Source organism: Oncorhynchus keta, chromosome 15 (assembly GCF_023373465.1).
Source record: "Oncorhynchus keta strain PuntledgeMale-10-30-2019 chromosome 15, Oket_V2, whole genome shotgun sequence".
In the NCBI taxonomy this organism is placed as follows: domain Eukaryota; kingdom Metazoa; phylum Chordata; class Actinopteri; order Salmoniformes; family Salmonidae; genus Oncorhynchus; species Oncorhynchus keta.
The window spans coordinates 21,299,228-21,320,311 of NC_068435.1; the positions used below are offsets into that span (position 1 = coordinate 21,299,228).

The 21,084-nt window shown below is 47.3% G+C and overlaps 1 protein-coding gene across 2 annotated transcripts in view; it reads right to left on the minus strand.

Moving 5' to 3' along the window:
* LOC118370781 (neuropilin-1a-like) overlaps positions 1-21,084 on the minus strand; it is an 80,530-nt gene that overhangs the window by 24,447 nt on the left and 34,999 nt on the right. For both annotated transcript variants that reach the window (XR_008065180.1, XM_035755921.2), the window contains exons 5-11: positions 20,287-20,451; positions 17,273-17,439; positions 8,334-8,489; positions 7,752-7,896; positions 4,846-5,080; positions 4,597-4,693; positions 2,576-2,720 (exon numbers count right to left, since the gene is read on the minus strand). Coding sequence is in view for 1 of the 2 variants with exons in the window: in XM_035755921.2 (XP_035611814.2) it covers positions 2,576-2,720; positions 4,597-4,693; positions 4,846-5,080; positions 7,752-7,896; positions 8,334-8,489; positions 17,273-17,439; positions 20,287-20,451 (1,110 nt within the window). In the remaining variant the exon portion in view is untranslated. The remainder of the gene's footprint in view (positions 1-2,575; positions 2,721-4,596; positions 4,694-4,845; positions 5,081-7,751; positions 7,897-8,333; positions 8,490-17,272; positions 17,440-20,286; positions 20,452-21,084) is intronic.

Sequence of the window (21,084 nt, forward strand, 5' to 3'; positions counted from 1 at the left end):
CTCCCACTATGACTGGTCTACCTCCCCTCCCTCACCCTCCCACTATGACTGGTCCACCTCCCCTCCTCACCCTCCCACTATGACTGGTCCACCTCCCTCCCTCACCCTCCCACTATGACTGGTCTACCTCCCCTCCCTCACCCTCCCACAATGACTGGTCGACCTCCCCTCCTTCATCCCCCTCCCACTATGACTGGTACACCCCCTCCCTCACTCTCCCAATATGACTGGTCAACCTCCCCTCCCTCACCATCCCACAATGACTGGGCTACCTCCCCTCCCTCACCCACCCTCCCACTATGACTGGTCCACCTCCCCTCCCTCACCCACCCTCCCACTATGACTGGTCCACCTCCCGTCCCTCACCCCCCCTCCCATTATGACTGGTCTACCTCCACTCCCTCACCCCCCACTGTGACTGGTCGACCTCCCCCCCCCACCACCCTCCCCCTATGACTGGTACACCCCCCCCCCCCTCCCTCACCCTCCCACTATGACTGGTCCACCTCCCCTCACTCATCCACCCTCCCACTATGACTGGTCTAACTCTCCTCCTTCATCCACCCTCCCACTATGACTGGTCTACCTCCCTCCCTCACCCTCCCACTATGACTGGTCCACCTCCCTCCCTCACCCTCCCACTATGACTGGTCCACCTCCCCTCCCTCACCCTCCCACTATGACTGGTCTACCTCCCCTCCCTCACCCTCCCACAATGACTGGTCGACCTCCCTCCTTCATCCCCTCCCACTATGACTGGTACACCCCCTCCCTCACTCTCCCAATATGACTGGTCCACCTCCCCTCCCTCACCATCCCACAATGACTGGGCTACCTCCCCTCCCTCACCCACCCTCCCACTATGACTGGTCCACCTCCCCCCCTCACCCACCCTCCCACTATGACTGGTCCACCTCCCGTCCCTCACCCACCCTCCCATTATGACTGGTCTACCTCCACTCCCTCACCCCCCCACTGTGACCGGTCGACCTCCCCTCCCTCACCACCCTCCCACTATGACTGGTACACCCCCCTCCCTCACCCTCCCACTATGACTGGTCCACCTCCCCTCACTCATCCACCCTCCCACTATGACTGGTCTAACTCTCCTCCTTCATCCACCCTCCCACTATGACTGGTCTACCTCCCCTCCCTCACCCTCCCACTATGACTGGTCCACCTCCCTCCCTCACCCTCCCACTATGACTGGTCCACCTCCCCTCCCTCACCCTCCCACTATGACTGGTCCACCTCCCCTCCCTCACCCTCCCACTATGACTGGTCCACCTCCCCTCCCTCACCCTCCCACTATGACTGGTCCACCTCCCCTCCCTCACCCTCCCACTATGACTGGTCCACCTCCCCTCCGTCATCCACCCTCCCACTATGACTGGTACACCCCACCCCCCTCACCCTCCCACTATGACTGGTCTACCTCCCCTCCCTCACCCTCCCTCCCACTATGACTGGTCCACCTCCCCTCCCTCACCCTCCCCCTATGACTGGTCCACCTCCCTTCCCTCACCCTCCCACTATGACTGGTCCACCTCCCCTCCCTCACCCTCCCACTATGACAGGTCCACCTCCCCTCCCTCACCCTCCCACTATGACTGGTCCACCTCCCCTCCCTCACCCTCACACTATGACTGGTCCACCTCCCCTCCCTCACCCTCACACTATGACTGGTCCACCTCCCCTCCCTCACCCTCCCACTATGACAGGTCCACCTCCCCTCCCTCATCCTCCCACTATGACTGGTCCACCTCCCCTCCCTCACCCATCCTCCCACTATGACTGGTCCACTTCCCCTCCCTCACCCTCCCACTATGACTGGTTCACTTCTCCTCCCTCACCCACCCACTGTGATTGGTCCACCTCCCCTCCCTCACCCACCGACTATGACTGGTCCACCTCCCCTCCCTCACCCACCCACTGTGACTGGTCCCCCTCCCCTCCCTCACCCTCCCACTATGACTGGTCCACCTCCCCTCCCTCACCCACCCACTATGACTGGTCCACCTCCCCTCCCTCACCCACCCACTGTGACTGGTCCATCCCCCCTCCCCCTCCAGCCCAGTCAGGGCAGCCTGCTCTGGCACGCGTCAGCCTTTCATGTCTTTTATGTCCTAACCCTCCCACATAACACATAGCACATAACACACTCATTACACTTCCCACACTGACTGACAGGCAGGGTACAGTATACGACTGTCATCAAGCATGCAGCAAAGGCTAGATTCCCAAGTCTTGCCACTAACGCAGGTCTCGGGTCTGTAGTTAGGAGTAGGTAAGTGAAACCTATCTGGGATTCCATCTGTGTGTGGTCACTATGGTTGATGTCTAAATCTAGACACTGTCAGAGGGGTCTTTTAATACTGAAAATAACTGAATACTGAAATAACCCTAGCCTGGTCCTAGATCTGTTTGTGCGTTTCGTCGACTCTGTGGCTGTCGTTGTTAAGTAAAACTGTTGCCATGACAATTAATGTACATGCGTGTGTGTGCACATGTTTGTCTGTCTTTCTATTCGTCTGTGATCGTGTGTGTGTGTGCTGAGATGTTTGTGCTAACTCACCATGGATCTCACAGCCCAGCAGCTCCAGTCTGAGCCCCAGGCCATCGGGGGTGGCTCTCTCTGGGTAGACCCTGAGGAAGCGAGTCAGCAGAGGGCCCAGCGTACGCAGCTCTGGGGTGTCATGGTTCTGGTTCCCAATGAAGATCTGGAAGAGAGCCAGGAGAACAGAACAGCGTTGAAGACCAAACCATTTCCAGACCGTACACTACGAGACAGAAACCCATTTTCCATCCCCACTATGCCAGCTCTGCACAGTAACCCTGTGGGCCCTGGGCAAAAGTAGTGCACTATAAAGGGAATAGGGGGCTATTTTGGGCAAAACATTACAAGAAGGGTAATGTCAGTTCCACACACTAGAGCTGACATTACTTTCTATCAAAACAAAACATTTGGGATTTATTAGTTATGAAACTAATATTATATCCTTAATATATTATGAATATATTATTATCCTTAATATAGTATTTTAAGTGAGAGGACATGTGAAAATAGTTAGCCCCTGCTGTGAGCAGGTAGCAGATGTCCGGGACACCAGGCCTGCTACCACCATGGTGCCATACCCTACACAGATAACCTTTAAAGAACAGATGAAATCTGTTCTGGGAACATTCTTGTAACATCTCGTGAATGTGTTTTGCACCCTAAAAGAAACATTGTAGAATCATCATCACAGCTGGATAGTTTTTGTGTTATGAGAACATTTGCCGTGACTTAACAAATGTTCTGGGAATCTTCACAGAACCAATTTTGGTTTGCTGGGTAGGTTCTTATGTTTCCAATCTTAGTGAAGCCTGAAGTGGCAGTTTGAAAAACACTTTGTCTGCCTCCCAAATGGCTCACTATTACCTATATAGTGCACTAATTGTGACCAGAGCCCCGGTCAAAAGTGGTGCACTTTATAGGGAATAGGGTGCCATTTGGGATGCAACCTGGATGTATAGCTGAAGCCACAGAAATGGACTTACTGTTTGTTCATCTTTGAAGACTGGAGGCTGGAAATTAGCTTTTTAAAAAGACAGGAAAATGGACAGGGGGATATCTAACGCCGCATCCCAGATTGCACCCTATTCCCTATGTAGTAAGTATATTACTTTTGACAAGGGTGTGTACTACATAGGGAATATGGTGCACTTTATGACAGATAATTCAAGTCAGACTGTCTTATGAAGGGGACAGCGAGTACAGAGAGTACTGCTGGATGTTTTGAATAGCTAGGTGCTGGTGGTTTGCACACAAACACATTTCATCCTTGACTTTACCAATAGGATATGTTGCACTCTTGTCAAAATATTTTTCTAAATTAGCGAGTTAATCACAGGATTTTGACCTGAAATTCAAGATTTTTCATACAAAAGCAATTACAAGAATATTGAGATCTTGATTTTTCCCAAAGTAACGGTTAGCAGAATCAGGTAAATAGATAAAGCACACTTTCTTTAACCTCAATGTCAGCTTGTTTAGACAGCGCATTGTTTGTTGTTTTTAGCTGTATATATTATGTATTGTGGATGTTTTCAATGTATTTTGAATGCTTTCAGACAATGTGTTTAATCGTCATGAAAAAAAATGTGTGCACTAAAATTACAAACAGTCATCTCTGACAGCCCTACTTTCTACTGATCTCTAGGTCTCTGTTGAAAAGAGAGGAGATGAATGCACAGGATACCTGTCACGCCTTGACCTTTGGTTAGGTCGGGGTGTGACTAGGGTGGGCATTCTAGTTTCTTTATTTCTAGGTTGGCTTGGTATGGTTCCCAATCAGAGGCAGCTGTTTATCGTTGTCTCTGATTGGGGATCATATTTAGGCAGCTTTTTCCCACCTGTTTGTTGTGGGATCTTGTTTGTGTATAGTTGCCCTGAGCACTGCGTAGCTTCACATTCGTTACTTTCTTCTTTATTGTTTTTTTGCCGGATCACGTTAAATAAAGATGATGAATCCAACCCACGTTTTATTTTGGTCCGAGTCTTACAACAACGTTTGTGACAATACCAAAAATGAATTCCCAGGTTGCTTCCCTTACCTTAGGCCTAGAGCTGTTGTCTTCCTTCACCATAGTAAAGTCAGAGCCATTGTTGCTGTAGCCCACCTTGAACTTCTTCATAAACACATTCTTGTCTCTGTAGAAGAAGAAGAATACTTCATTAATCCATTCTACAGGCCACTGAAGTTACTCTTCTGCCAAGATCCCAACCTCTGCGAAAGACACAAACACACACTGGCTCGAATCCTCCGGTTGCTGACCCGCCTATCTAACCTCCGTATTACCTACCTGTGACGTCCTCCTTGGATGAGCAGGCCGCTGACCAGCTTGTCCTGGCCCAGGTCCATCTGCAGCCACTCGTTCCGGAAGGGATGTCTGGTCTGTTGCTGGGTCCACCCCGACCTCCCTGTCAGCAACCTGGCGTTCTCTGGTACCCAGCCGCGCTCTGCGTGCGATGACGCGCTGATCTGGGCGTCTGAGATTTGACCAGAGACCATCCCCAGCATGCCGGAGCAAGGGTAGTCTTTGAAATAGAGAGCGAGAGAGAGGGTGCAGGGTGAAGCTGCTGTGTCCTCGTGGGCTCTATAAGGTAATAGGATACCATTTCAGACACATCCTGAGTCTGAGTGAGACAGTATGTAACAGCTTTCCCTGTGGAGATCAACTCCCCCTAGTTCCCAGTCATTCAGTGTTGAGGTCTGTGTGAGTTCTTGTGTGATTTGTTTTTACCACTGCTCTTTGTGGGAACTCCCTCTATGTGTGTGTGTGTACATGGGTATACTGCATGAAATATAAGTGGACACAGAGACAGACTGTCTACTTCCTCCCTGTGTCATTCTAACCTCTTAATCACCTGGGCCTTGCACAGTAAAACAAACACACACACGCACACACGCACACACACGCACACACACACACACACACACACACACACACACACACACACACACACACACACACACACACACACACACACACACACACACACACACACACACACACACACACACACACACACACACACACTAGCCCTGCAGTGAGAAAGAGTATAATACCATGATGTTCTCCTGCTGAGAGAAATAAGGGAGGATATGGATCTCTGGAATGAACCATGTGCTGTGCTTTGTAACATCGTAAATACTGTATGTACGATGCCTTTTTGCCTTTTTCCATTGCACTTTTAGAATAACAACCAAGCATGACCCTCAACCGGCTTAGGAGGCAGTGATTCTTCTTCTTTACAACCAAGAACAGAATTCATTAGATTTCTTAGAGCACTTACTAGGGAACCCAGTAACAGTATATGGTATATATTAGAAGTTAGGGGAAGAGACAAAATATGCTGATGCAATTGTGTGTGCGCATATGTGCATTTGTGTGTATGTTTGAGAGCTGCCTGGTGATGTCTGCCCTGATGTTTGCAGCTGTGTGTGTGTGTGTGTGTGTGTGTGTGTGTGTGTGTGTGTGTGTGTGTGTGTGTGTGTGTGTGTGTGTGTGTGTGTGTGTATGTGTGTGTGTGTACCTGATGTCTGCAGCTGTGTGTGTACCTGATGTCTGCAGCTGTGTGTGTACCTGATGTCTGCAGCTGTGTGTGTACCTGATGTCTACAGCTGTGTGTGTGTGTGTAACTGATGTCTGCAGCTGTGTGTGTACCTGATGTCTACAGCTGTGTGTGTGTACCTGATGTCTAAAGCTGTGTGTGTGTACCTGATGTCTGCAGCTGTGTGTGTACCTGATGTCTGCATCTGTGTGTGTACCTGATGTCTTGCAGCTGTGTGTGTGTGTGTACCTGATGTCTTGCAGCTTTGTGTGTGTGTACCTGATGTCTACAGCTGTGTGTGTGTACCTGATGTCTACAGCTGTGTGTGTGTGTGTACCTGATGTCTACAGCTGTGTGTGTACCTGATGTCTACAACTGTGTGTGTGTACCTGATGTCTACAGCTGTGTGTGTGTGTGTACCTGATGTCTACAGCTGTGTGTGTGTACCTGATATCTACAGCTGTGTGTGTGTGTACCTGATGTTTAAAGCTGTGTGTGTGTACCTGATGTCTACAGCTGTGTGTGTGTGTACCTGATGTCTACAGCTGTGTGTGTGTACCTGATGTTTAAAGCTGTGTGTGTGTACCTGATGTCTACAGATGTGTGTGTGTGTGTGTACCTGATGTCTAAAGCTGTGTGTGTACCTGATGTTTAAAGCTGTGTGTGTACCTGATGTTTAAAGCTGTGTGTGTACCCGATGTCTGCAGCTGTGTGTGTGTACCTGATGTCTACAGCTGTGTGTGTGTACCTGATGTCTAAAGCTGTGTGTGTGTACCTGATGTCTAAAGCTGTGTGTGTGTACCTGATGTCTACAGCTGTGTGTGTGTACCTGATGTTTAAAGCTGTGTGTGTGTACCTGATGTCTACAGCTGTGTGTGTACGTGATGTCTGCAGCTGTGTGTGTGTACCTGATGTCTAAAGCTGTGTGTGTGTACCTGATGTTTAAAGCTGTGTGTGTGTACCTGATGTCTACAGCTGTGTGTGTGTACATTATGTTTAAAGCTGTGTGTGTACCTGATGTTTAAAGCTGTGTGTGTGTACCTGATGTTTAAAACTGTGTGTGTGTACCTGATGTCTACAGCTGTGTGTGTGGACATGATGTTTAAAGCTGTATGTGTGTACCTGATGTTTAAAGCTGTGTGTGTACCTGATGTCTGCAGCTGTGTGTGTACCTGATGTCTAAAGCTGTGTGTGTGTACCTGATGTTTAAAGCTGTGTGTGTGTACCTGATGTCTACAGCTATGTGTGTGTGTACCTGATGTCTACAGCTGTGTGTGTGTACCTGATGTCTACAGCTGTGTGTGTGTACCTGATGTCTACAGCTGTGTGTGTGTACCTGATGTTTAAAACTGTGTGTGTGTACCTGATGTTTAAAGCTGTGTGTGTACCTGATGTCTACAGCTATGTGTGTGTGTACCTGATGTCTACAGCTGTGTGTGTATACCTGATGTCTACAGCTGTGTGTGTGTACCTGATGTCTAAAGCTGTGTGTGTACCTGATGTCTACAGCTGTGTGTGTATACCTGATGTCTACAGCTGTGTGTGTGTACCTGATGTCTAAAGCTGTGTGTGTACCTGATGTCTACAGCTGTGTGTGTATACCTGATGTCTACAGCTGTGTGTGTGTACCTGATGTCTAAAGCTGTGTGTGTACCTGATGTCTTGCAGCCGTACACCTCGAAGCGCATGCAGATGCCTATCTCCCAAGACATGGGTCTGATGCGGACGTAACGGGCTAGAGTCTGCTTCGGTAGGAACGACCTTTTTTCCTCTGTAGGATTGTGGTTCCCCTGGAAAATCTGGAGGAGGAGAAGAAGAAGAAAACAAGAACAAGATGACTTTATTGTCCAACAGAAACATATATTCTGCTTTATTCCAGAATAATAGACAATATAGTCACTTTAGTTTAATAGAACTGTCTGAAACAGTTGTGTAAAATATGGCAAAAAAAATGTCTGGCATTTATGCAGAGTACAGGAACTCTTGCATAAAGTATTGTGAAATGTGTATTGTGAAATGTGTGATCTTGATGTTCAGACTGAACTCATTCTTAGTTACAATGTATCACTATTCTGCAACCTCTCTGGGTTACACCCTTCTAGGGCATTTTTCCTGACCACTGTGCTCTCGCTTCTGCTTTGGTTGCTCTTTGAGTTCACGGCAGGTTACTTTAAAGCTCTTTGTGACAACTGCTGATATAAAAAGGCTTAACTTATATCTTATCAGTCAGTCTTACCATCTGCTTGGATCCCTCCTTTATTGTGACCCAGTCCTCTCCATTAGAGCTCACGTCCACTTTGTAGGAGTGGACAAAGTACTCCTTCTTCGTCTCCTTGGAGATTGCTCCCTGTGTTCCCACAGCTGAAACAAAACGGAGGAATCCCAGGTCCACCTGGCAACACAAATTAGGCAAGAACATCCAGTTAGCTAGAACCCTGTTAGCTCATGCATTATTAGGCCAATCAGATATAAAGAAATGAAAGACCTGTACAGGGAATATAAGAAGAACATTGCAAACATGCAATACAGGCCTACTAACTGTGTTAGAAAAGAGCTGACAGAAGCCACTTTGAGCTACCTGTCCGGGCCGCTAGTGTTTGTCCCTAAAGTGACAGAGCCACTCACGGTCAGTTAAGATATGGGTTGTAAGTGTTGATCATGTTAAGACACTCTGAATGAATCAACAGAGAGGCTGGGCTTGCATTCTGAGCAGGGCGGGGCCTGCTAGTACAATTGTGGCGGACAGGATGAAACCAGTCGGAAGGCACACAATGCCCCTGACGGTGAGTACAGGAGCGTTGGCCCTTCCTCTGGGAGCAGGAGTAGATCCACAGGAAGTCAGCTCCACTGCCTGGGGAATTCAATTGTCTGTCTGGGGAATTCCTGAGCTGCTGGTCTCTCTAAGGCTGCATCCCAAATGGCACCCTATTCCCTATAGTGCACAACTTTTAACCAGGGCCTATAAGGTAGTGGTCAATATATGGAATATGGGGCTCAACCCTGGTCTCTCAAGGGCACAGGGGCATGGAGGGCAGGGCTGCCTGCTGGCTACACTGCTGCGGTTGGCTTCATGTATTCAATATTGATGTGCTCTAAAGTAGCTGGAGCACAGCGTGGTTGGTTGCTATGTGATAATAGTGTAGATGCGTTTGTTTCTGTGCATTTGTCTTGAGTCAGTGGCATGCTTTTTTGCTTTGTCAAATGAAAGCATTTTCTTACAAGAGTATCCTCCAAAATAACCGATAGAGTGTCTTTGAGGTAATATTGATTTATAGACAAAAAACAGTGCAACTCCATGCCTTCTTCTTTCAGGGGGTTTGAATTATGAGGTGTTTTCTAGGTACATCATTTTCCATTTTGTTATGATGAAGTATGCTACAGTAAGTGTCCCACTCCGCAGCATGGTGCAGCTAGCCAGAGGCTAAGTCCCCAATGGCACCCTATTCCCTATAGTGCACTACGTTTGACTAGGGCTCTGGTCAAAAGTACAAAAGGAGTGCACTATGTAGGAAATACAGTCCCATTTGGAACACAGAATAATGCTCCATTCTTCCTACTTCAGCTGAATATAATGAGTTACCTAATTCCTGCATGCATGCCTTCGCTACATAAAATTATATTATTCATGTGTCGACAGTTTATATATTATTGATACTATTTCCAGGATACAATTCTTCACCATGTTGTCATTTTAATGTGGCCTGGATGTGGTGGAGGACAGGAATTGATGCTTCGACTCTTTTGTTTTGAATCTTTGACCATATAGGTATTATGCTGATTCATTGCCTCATCTTGGCTTTTAATCAGTTTCCTCCGGATGCCACAGGTATGAATGAAACTACCAACCCATCACTGTGTGTAATTAATCCCCAACATGCCCGTTATTGTTGTACATAAGAGTTGAATTGTAGTGAGATTGACATGTAATTGAACCCTGTGAAGTATCCTCATGCAGGAAAGGTTTCCTTCCTCACCGAAGACAAAGCATTTATAGAGGTTTACTGCTTGAGGAGAAACGTTTGTCATGGGTCTGTGATGTAGGGAACCAGGAAAGGGCTGTACATCTGGAGAACACATTTGGACCTGACGGTGCTGTGAGTGAACATGTTGTTCCAGGACAGAGAGGAAAAGTGAAAACAACCAGTCCTCAGAGACTGTTGGAGGAGCTCCCATCATCCTAAGAGGAAGTGAAGAATGCAAAACTTAGTTAGGTCGCATATGATCCAGTGTCGATGTGCACATGTCAGAATCATACAGTAAAATGTATTATACTTAGGCAGGGCGTGAGTTTTATTTAGGAATTTTGGATGTCTTGGTAGAAGAATGGAAGCATTCTGTGCTATGCAGTCGTTAGCATAATTACATTGTTAGTGCAAAACTGAACAGAAGAGATGTGTAATAAGCTCTTTACAATGCATTCAAAGCTGGTCCATGTAGAATATGTTAACATGGCCAAAAACCGACAGCTCACATCTCAACTGACCTGACCATGATTGACCCTGTCACTTTAGAGAATCTTGTTTAGTAGTAGGCCCAATAAGCTCACCTAACGGGACCACCGCCTGTTCTTGGATGCAACACTCACTACTGAGTTCCAAAATGCCTCTGGAAGCAATCTGGAGCAGTATTTATCCTCGCTGACAATCCTCCATGTGGTCGGAACCCCTTTTCCTGTCCTGATCTTAAGCAGTCTAAACCCAATATTATAGCACAGCACTTTCTTGAGAAAACACGGAGAGGTCTGAAAAAGTGGGTCACAGCAGTCAGTCACAGTGGCCTAGTGCTGATTACAAGCTCTTCCTCTCCTTGCCATAAAAACACCAATATCCTGTTTTGAAGGATGTGCCAATGTTTTTGTTGAATCTCATTTAGTGAAGGTCCGGCTGATGAATGCAGCTGTGTCTGCCTCTTATTGTTTTCTCCATTAAAGGCCTGAGCGGAGGGTTTAATTTTCAACCGCAGAGTGTTAGCACTGCCAAGTGTGGAGTAATTAGGAATACGGGAGAGTAATTAGCATCAGTCTTTTCATAGAGGAAGTCTGGCCAATATGCTTGGCCAGCCACTGTGGAGCTCATGTCAGATAGAATAGGAGGCGCTGGACAGAGTGTTCGGTTGCTGGACAGAACGTTCGATTCAGAGCCATCTATTGCGATAAAGGGCTCTGGTTCGTTTGCGAGATCAAGCTGAGACTGAGACTGAAGCTGAGAAACAAGGTATTTCCTGCCAGGACAGTCCAGGACATTGTCCAAAACCCCTCTAGTTTGTACTCAAGCTGCTTGTCTGTCCACCTTTTGGCAAAAATTCTCTGCATTTTTCAATTTGTACAGATTTGTTGATGGGCACTTTGTATACAATGCTGTGCATGATTATGGTTCTCAAAGAGATTTACATTTACATTTACATTTAAGTCATTTAGCAGACGCTCTTATCCAGAGCGACTTACAAATTGGTGCATACACCTTATGACGTCCAGTGGAACAGCCACTTGCATCTAAATCTTTTTAGGGGGGGATGAATGCAGTGCCCTTGTTTGGGTGTAGGGCCTGATCAGAGCCTGGAGGTACTGAGGTGCCGTTCCCCTCACAGCTCCGTAGGCAAGCACCATGGTCTTGTAGCGGATGCGAGCTTCAACTGGAAGCCAGTGGAGAGAGCGGAGGAGCGGGGTGACGTGAGAGAACTTGGGAAGGTTGAACACCAGACGGGCTGCGGCGTTCTGGATGAGTTGTAGGGGTTTAATGGCACAGGCAGGGAGCCCAGCCAACAGAGAGTTGCAGTAATCAAGACGGGAGATGACAAGTGCCTGGATTAGGACCTGCGCCGCTTCCTGTGTGAGGCAGGGTCGTACTCTGCGGATGTTGTAGAGCATGAACCTACAGGAACGGGACACCGCCTTGATGTTAGTTGAGAACGACAGGGTGTTGTCCAGGATCACGCCAAGGTTCTTAGCGCTCTGGGAGGAGGACACAATGGAGTTGTCAACCGTGATGGCGAGATCATGGAACGGGCAGTCCTTCCCCGGAGGAAGAGGAGCTCCGTCTTGCTGAGGTTCAGCTTGAGGTGGTGATCCGTCATCCACACTGATATGTCTGCCAGACATGCAGAGATGCGATTCGCCACCTGGTCATCAGAAGGGGGAAAGGAGAAGATTAATTGTGTGTCGTCTGCATAGCAATGATAGGAGAGACCATGTGAGGTTATGACAGAGCCAAGTGACTTGGTGTATAGCGAGAATAAGAGAGGGCCTAGAACAGAGCCCTGGGGGACACCAGTGGTGAGAGTGCGTGGTGAGGAGACAGATTCTCGCCACGCCACCTGGTAGGAGCGACCTGTCAGGTAGGACGCAATCCAAGCGTGGGCCGCGCCGGAGATGCCCAACTCGGAGAGGGTGGAGAGGAGGATCTGATGGTTCACAGTATCGAAGGCAGCCGATAGGTCTAGAAGGATGAGAGCAGAGGAGAGAGAGTTAGCTTTAGCAGTGAAGAGCGCCTCCGTGATACAGAGAAGAGCAGTCTCAGTTGAATGACTAGTCTTGAAACCTGACTGATTTGGATCAAGAAGGTCATTCTGAGAGAGAATAGCGGTAGAGCTGGCCAAGGACGGCACGCTCAAGAGTTTTGGAGAAAAAGAGAGAAGGGATACTGGTCTGTAGTTGTTGACATCGGAGGGATCGAGTGTAGGTTTTTTCAGAAGGGGTGCAACTCTCGCTCTCTTGAAGACGGGAGGGACGTAGCCAGCGGTCAGGGATGAGTTGATGAGCGAGGTGAGGTAAGGGAGAAGGTCTCCGGAAATGGTCTGGAGAAGAGAGGAGGGGATAGGGTCAAGCGGGCAGGTTGTTGGGCCAGCCGTCACAAGACGCGAGATTTCATCTGGAGAGAGAGGGGAGAAAGAGGTCAGAGCATAGGGTAGGGCAGTGTGAGCAGAACCAGCGGTGTCGTTTGACTTAGCAAACGAGGATCGGATGTCGTCGACCTTCTTTTCAAAATGGTTGACGAAGTCATCTGCAGAGAGGGAGGAGGGGGGAGGATTCAGGAGGGAGGAGAAGGTGGCAAAGAGCTTCCTAGGGTTAGAGGCAGATGCTTGGAATTTAGAATGGTAGAAAGTGGCTTTAGCAGCAGAGACAGAGGAGGAAAATGTAGAGAGGAGGGAGTGAAAGGATGCCAGGTCCGCAGGGAGGCGAGTTTTTCTCCATTTCCGCTCGGCTGCCCGGAGCCCTGTTCTGTGAGCTCGCAATGAGTCGTCGAGCCACGGAGCGGGAGGGGAGGACCGAGCCGGCCTGGAGGATAGGGGACATAGAGAGTCAAAGGATGCAGTAAGGGAGGAGAGGAGGGTTGAGGAGGCAGAATCAGGAGATAGGTTGGAGAAAGTTTGAGCAGAGGGAAGAGATGATAGGATGGAAGAGGAGAGAGTAGCGGGGGAGAGAGAGCGAAGGTTGGGACGGCGCGATACCATCCGAGTAGGGGCAGTGTGGGAAGTGTTGGATGAGAGCGAGAGGGAAAAGGATACAAGGTAGTGGTCGGAGACTTGGAGGGGAGTTGCAATGAGGTTAGTGGAAGAACAGCATCTAGTAAAGATGAAGTCAGCGTATTGCCTGCCTTGTGAGTAGGGGGGGAAGGTGAGAGGGTGAGGTCAAAAGAGGAGAGGAGTGGAAAGAAGGAGGCAGAGAGGAATGAGTCAAAGGTAGACGTGGGGAGGTTAAAGTCGCCCAGAACTGTGAGAGGTGAGCCGTCCTCAGGAAAGGAGCTTATCAAGGCATCAAGCTCATTGATGAACTCTCCGAGGGAACCTGGAGGGCGATAAATGATAAGGATGTTAAGCTTGAAAGGGCTGGTAACTGTGACAGCATGGAATTCAAAGGAGGCGATAGACAGATGGGTAAGGGGAGAAAGAGAGAAAGACCACTTGGGAGAGATGAGGATCCCGGTGCCACCACCCCGCTGACCAGAAGCTCTCGGGGTGTGCGAGAACACGTGGGCGGACGAGGAGAGAGCAGTAGGAGTAGCAGTGTTATCTGTGGTGATCCATGTTTCCGTCAGTGCCAAGAAGTCAAGGGACTGGAGGGAGGCATAGGCTGAGATGAACTCTGCCTTGTTGGCCGCAGATCGGCAGTTCCAGAGGCTACCGGAGACCTGGAACTCCACGTGGGTCGTACGCGCTGGGACCACCAGATTAGGGTGGCCGCGGCCACGCGGTGTGGAGCGTTTGTATGGTCTGTGCAGAGAGGAGAGAACAGGGATAGACAGACACATAGTTGACAGGCTACAGAAAAGGCTACGCTAATGCAAGGAGATTGGAATGACAAGTGGACTACACGTCTCGAATGTTCAGAAAGTTAAGCTTACGTAGCAAGAATCTTATTGACTAAAATTATTAAAATGATACAGTACTGCTAAAGTAGGCTAGCTGGCAGTAGCTGCGTTATTGACACTACACTAATCAAGTCGTTCCGTTGAGTGTAATAGTTTCTACGGTGCTGCTATTCGGGGGCTAGCTGGCTAGCTAGTAGTGTTGTTTACGTTACGTTGCGTTAAAAGAACGACAATAGCTGGCTAGCTAACCTAGGAAATCGCTCTAGACTACACAATTATCTTTGAAACAAAGACGGCTATGTAGCTAGCTATGTAGCTAGCTACGATCAAACAAATCAAACCGTTGTACTGTAATGAAATGAAATGAAAATGTGATACTACCTGACCGGCGATTGAATTCGAATCAGTAGACGTGTGGTGACGTTGGCTAGCTGTTAGCTGTTAGCTGTTGGCTAGCTAGCAGAGTCTCCTGCAGAGCGAAGTGCGAATGCGACCGCTCGCTCCAACCCGGAAGTGCGATACACAAGTATGTGTATCAAAGTGGCTCAAAGAGTCTAACAGCGTAGCTTGTGTGCTATAAGTAGGTTGCCATTCATTTATAGAAGGCGGAGGGGAATATATAGAAACTCTAGGGATTTTACCAGGATAGGCTACAGTAAGGAACACAACAGCCCAGTTCCCAGGGGTACTCTGTCATTCACACAGTCCACACAAATCCACGGGGAGATATTTCTTCCTCTCCCAGAAAAGAAAGAGGGAGTGCCTTCAGACTATGCTATATATACACCCCTTCAGATTTGTGGATTCCCCTTCAGATTTGTGGATTTGGTTATTTCAGCCCCACCCGTTGCTGACAGGTGTATGAAATTTGAGCACACCGCCATGCAATCTCCATAGACACACATTGGTAGTAGAATGACCTTACTGAAGAGCTCAGTGACTTTCAACAAGACAATTCGACAAATTTCTGCCCTGTTAGAGCTGCACCGGTCAACTTTAAGTGCTGTTATTGTGAAGTGGAAACGTCTAGGAGCACGGCTCAGCTGAATAGGCTCAGCTGAAAAGTGGTAGGCCTAATAAGCTCACCGAACGGGACCACCGCCTGCTCTTGGATGCAACACTCACTGCTGAGTTCCAAACTACCTCTGGAAGCAATGTCAGCACAAGAACTGTTCATCAGGAGCTGCATGAAATGGGTTTCCAATGTCAAGTGTCGGCTGGAGTGGTGTAAAGCTCGCTGCCATTGGACTCTGGAGCAGTGAAAACGTGTTCTCTGGAGTGATGAATCATGCTTCATCATCTGGCAGTCCGACGGACAAATCTGGGTTTTTGGTGGATGTCAGGAGAACGCTACCTGCCCGAATGCATAGTGCCAACTGTAAAGTTGGGTGGAGGCAGAATAATGGTCTGGGACTGTTTTTCATGGTTCGGACTAGGCCCCTTAGTTCCAGTGAAGGGAAATCTTAACACTACAGCATACAATGACATTCTAGATGATTCTGTGCTTCCATCTTTGTGGCAACAGTTTGGGGCCATTTCCTGTTTCAGCATGACAATGCCCCCGTGCACAAAGCAAGGTCCATAAAGAAATGGTTTGTCGAGATCAGTGTGTAAGAACTTGACTGGCCTGCACAGAGCCCTGACCTCAACCCCATCGAACACCTTTGGGATGAATTGGACGCTGACTGTGAGCCAGGCCTAATCTTGTCACTGAGTGGAAGCAAGTTCCCGCAGAAAATGTCCAACATCTAGTGGAACACCTTCCCAGAAGAGTGGAGGCTGTTATAGCAGCAAATGAGGGACCAACTCCATATTAATGGCCATTATTTTGGTATAAGATGTTCGATGAGCAGGCGTTCACATACTTTTGGTCATGTAGTGTATGTTACTGCACTATTCTGTGGTAATGTAACCACATCCCACGATTCAAAGAACAACAGAATTATCATGCAATGTGGTCAAACTATGGAGGATGTCCCATTTGATACATGCTGTGTGTTTTCCTATCAGTTCCTTAAAAGCAGCTATTGCATTTGGTTGTATTAAAATACATTATAATCCCTGCATTATTCCTGGAATTCTGTTCTGTTTCGCGAAACTACTGAAATCTTGATTGACATGTTCCTGTTCAGTTCATAGTGTTTGGTGTGTGTGTGTGTCGTGTTACATAACGACCTCATATAACAATCTGCATTTACCACAAGAGGCCTCCCCCTGAGGTTGTTGCTGATACAAAATCTAGATTCTAGAAGCCATGTCCCTGTTGGACAGTTTGTTTACAGCGTGCATAGGTAGGAGCTTAATCAACCCAAACACCAACTAGTCCAGTCAGTCTGGCCTCTCAATCATAATCGGTGTTGTTTGTGACTTGGTGTTGTTTCTTTTTTGGCTTTTGTAGGTCTGGCGTCATTCACAAACACCCTCATGACCTGTGCTACTACAATCTCTCGCTCTCTCACACACACACACACACACACACACACACACACACACACTAGTGTATACACACACACACACACACACACACACACACACACACACACACAATCATACTCACGCATGCACACCTACAATCACATACAGTACACACACACACACTTCACATGACAGTAGCTGAACAGGTAGCTGTAAAGGACTAAACACACTGTCCCAAAGAGTTTGAACACCCAACTCTTGCTCAATCCAGTGCTTACTATGCAGCCATAATGTTTTCGAGGCACCAATAGGATAAGTAATGTCAGTGACAGACACACAGAACCCTATTCCTCTATGTAGGGGACAGTGCCCATAGGGGTAAAAAGGGGTGTCGTTTGGGACTCAGACACCACACATGTAACCCAGCTTCCTCAGGGCTGTCTCTCTCTCGTACCTGTATCCACTCTCTAGCAGAGTCTTCTGAGGGGGTCCATCCGTTCTCTTTGTAGTTGAGTCTGGAGCGTTCTGGGGACCAGTTGGGGTTGTACTGAGAGGAGGCAGTGATCTGATCTGAGGTGATCTCTCCTGACTCCATCCCCAGGCCCTCCAGACAGGTCAATTCTGTCAGAGGAGAAATACAACATGAGTGACACTTTATTTGGACATTCCCCTAGAGATGATCAACATAATAGTGATTCAACAAATGATCAACTGCAACTCTGTTGTTACACAACAACTTGCTGGGGTTATGGTTAGAGTTAGGTTTAGTGTCAGGGTTAGGGTGAGGGCTATGAGACTCCATCCACTGTCCTGTCGTGTTTGTCTAAAGCAGTGTTCAATTTCTTTCAGCAGGGACACCATTTTTTTCAGGCAGAATTTCAGGGGACCCCATTCTTTCCCCAAATAATTTCTCGTAACCTCAAATCTACATCAACAAATAACCTTCAATTCGTTGCATTTTCATCTCTTATTAAAATGAAAGAAACCAATAAATATATTTACTCAATAAAATAGTATTTGTCGAATTATCTTTCTCAAAAACATTTGTATATTGTCCCATACAATAATCTGTACTCTTAATTTTTTGTTACTCATTTTGAATACCTGTCACGCCCTGGCCATAGAGAGGTTTTTATTCTCTATTTTGGTTAGGCCAGGGTGTGACTAGGGTGGACATTCTAGTTTCTTTATTTCTATGTTGGTGTGGTTCCCAATCAGAGGCAGCTGTTTATCGTTGTCTCTGATTGGGGATCATATATAAATTGTCCTTTTTCATTTGGGTTTTGTGGGTAGTTGTTTTCTGTTTAGTGTCTGCACCTGACAGGACTGTTTTGGTTTTCCCTCTTTGTTATTTTGTTCGAGTGTTTTGAGTATACATTTGTCATGAACACTTACCACGCTGCGTTTTGGTCCACTCCTTCATGCGACAATCGTTACAATACCACTGGTCTAAAGAGACTCTCTGTATTAGTGTGACTCATAGAGGTCTCAATCACAAAGACAATTCATGTGTAATGTGATATTAACTGTGTTTTACTGGAAACTAAAAGTGACTTGCTCAAAATCGAAAAACAAATACAACAGGTCGACCTTACAGTGAAATGCTCAGAAGAAAAGAAGAGCATTGTGTATCTCAACTGGACATGTTAAAAGATGACCCATTCAGAACATTTTGTATGAAGCTAGAGCGTACCAAATTCCTCTGATTAGTCATGGTTGTAAATTCCTCACTCTCAACACCCCCGGAGTAGTACGTCGAATGCCTGTCTTTGTTAGTGTCTGTTTGGTGACCCTTTCCCCAGACACAGGTTCAGGTTAGGTTCACTGCCCTGATGCATGGACCCTTAACGCCAATTCAATCTCCTTAATGCTGAGTGCCAAGCAGAGTGGGACTGGGTCCCATTTCTATTTACTCTTTACCGCTGTAAAATACCAGTGGTTGGTGTTCATGTTCATGTTGGATGACCAAAACTTATCAGGAGGTTGTACAAAAACATCACAAACAGACTTCACATTGAAATTCCCCCAGACTCCTACAGTGATTTGGGGCCTTGCGACCTGTCCCTCTGACCCTGGTTGAAGGAATGTGTGTATGTGCGAGTGTTTGTTTGTTTGTGTGTGCACACTCACACGGCTCCCATCAGATTGTAAATCTGTCCACATAGCCTTTCTCTGGATGGCTAAGAGCAGTGCTGGTGTTAGAAAAATCTCTAATTATCCCAGATGGCTGTAGAAACACACACACACACACACACATAAATACACACACACACCCTCCGTGGCTGGCTAGCTGTGTGTTTTCACAGTGGACCCACACAGAGCAGAGTGATGACTGGTCTTGTCACCAGGCCTCCAGCTAAGCGTGACAGATTGAAATGAAGGCTCCATGGTGAACCCAATCACATTGCCTTTTCCACAGCATTAGCTCCCTATCAGTCTGTTTGGTAGTAGAAATGTGTGTGCCTAAATGTTCTTAAAACTGTTTTGGGAAAACTTCAGATACTTTTTTCCATTTCGTGGGAGGAAGGTTGGTGGAATGTAAAATTCTCAGAAATCAGTATTCCTCCTATTTCTCCGATGGCGTTATCTTATCTATAACAATCGGAAACACCCCATACTGTGACTTTGATCACATGAACTGTTGAAATAGTCTCTGATAAGGTCTTTCATTTGGATTGCAATGATATGTGGACATTTTGATGTTCTGTCAATGCCTGCTGAGCAAATGGAAGCGAAGGAAACACATGAATAGAAATGAGAGAATTAGCAGAGCACTGAAGAGAGATGAAGAAAGAACAGAGACTGTTTTTGGATTCTCTGCGATGGGAGTAAGTCCATCCTGCCTCTGTGTGTATGAGAGGCATCTAAACAGACCTTATGTCACCAGTCAGTCACACACACATTGTCCCCCCCGCCCCCATCCCTCCTACTGTGGGTGTGTTCGTAAATTCTATCTGAAGGGCCAGATCTGAAGGGCCAGAGTTCAGTGTGTGCTCAGAGTGCGCTCTGGGCGTTTGTAAATTCAGAGCATTGTCAGATTGTCCATTAGTAAAATTCAGTGTTTCACTCTCGGAGCATTCAGAGCGCACACTGGACGCTCTGGCCAAGGGGTAGAGTTGATCCTAGCGTTCTGACTTCACAACGGCAGTCAAGCAACCAAGCTAACCGGCTAAAGTTAGCTAGCTACTTCCAGACCATTTTACTCGCCCTAGCAGAGCTGGTTAGGCTGTTTTCCTGTTACCTAGTTGGGGACTGTAACTGTGCTGCTGGCAACAATTGAATCATGATTTTTGCCAACATTTACTGACATATTCAATACGTGTTGAGCGTTCATAAATTTGTCAGTTATTCTATGCTCTGGCACGCTGAGACGAGAGCGCTCTGAAATCGTAGTAGATGGCCAGAGAGAATTTACGAACACCCTGGGCTAGAACGACCCTGAGCCGTAAGGCAGTAGGTCATACTAACCCTCTGGTCCCTGTCGTAGGCTCCTCTCTCTGACAGTGTAGTTGGCTGAGAAGCCCTCTCTGGCGATGGCGTTGTCTGTGTTGATGGTCATAGAAAGGATCCCTGTGTAGGAGATGACTCGGCCAGGACTGCTGTTACCACAGTACCGCCCAATGTGGGGTCCCACTGGGATAGGGAGAAGGAGAGAAGGGGGTGAAAGAGAGAGAGAGAAAGGGGAGAGAGAGGGGAAAGGGGAGAGAGAGGGGAGAGGGGAGAGAAAGAAAGAGAGAAATGAAGAGAGAGAGAGAGGGGAGAGAGAAAGAAAGAGAGAAATGAAGAGAGAGAGCAATGTAAATCCATCACAGCTACAACATCACAATTACTTCCTTCAATATCCCATGTTGCGATTGATTCAGCTTTTCTACAATTAAGCAATAAGGCACGAGGGGGTATGGTATATGGCCAATATATGGCTAAGGGCTGTTCTTATGGATACAGCCCTTATCCGTGGTATATTAGTCATATACCACAAACCCGCAAGGTGCCTTATTGCTTTTATAAACTGGTTACCAACGTAATTAGAGCAGTAAAAATAAAAAAATTATCATATTTGTGGTATACGGTCTGATATAGAAGAAAAAGAAACGCACACCTATTTGGGCGAGGTGCTGGCTAGCGGAGTAGAAAACAGCCAATCAGCATTCAGGGCTCGAACCAACCAGTTTATAATCTGTAGTAGTACCCTAATTTACTGCACAAAGTCTCTATTCTAGAATGAACTTCCCTCCATTAAATGTTTCACTAACTTTCACTCTGTCA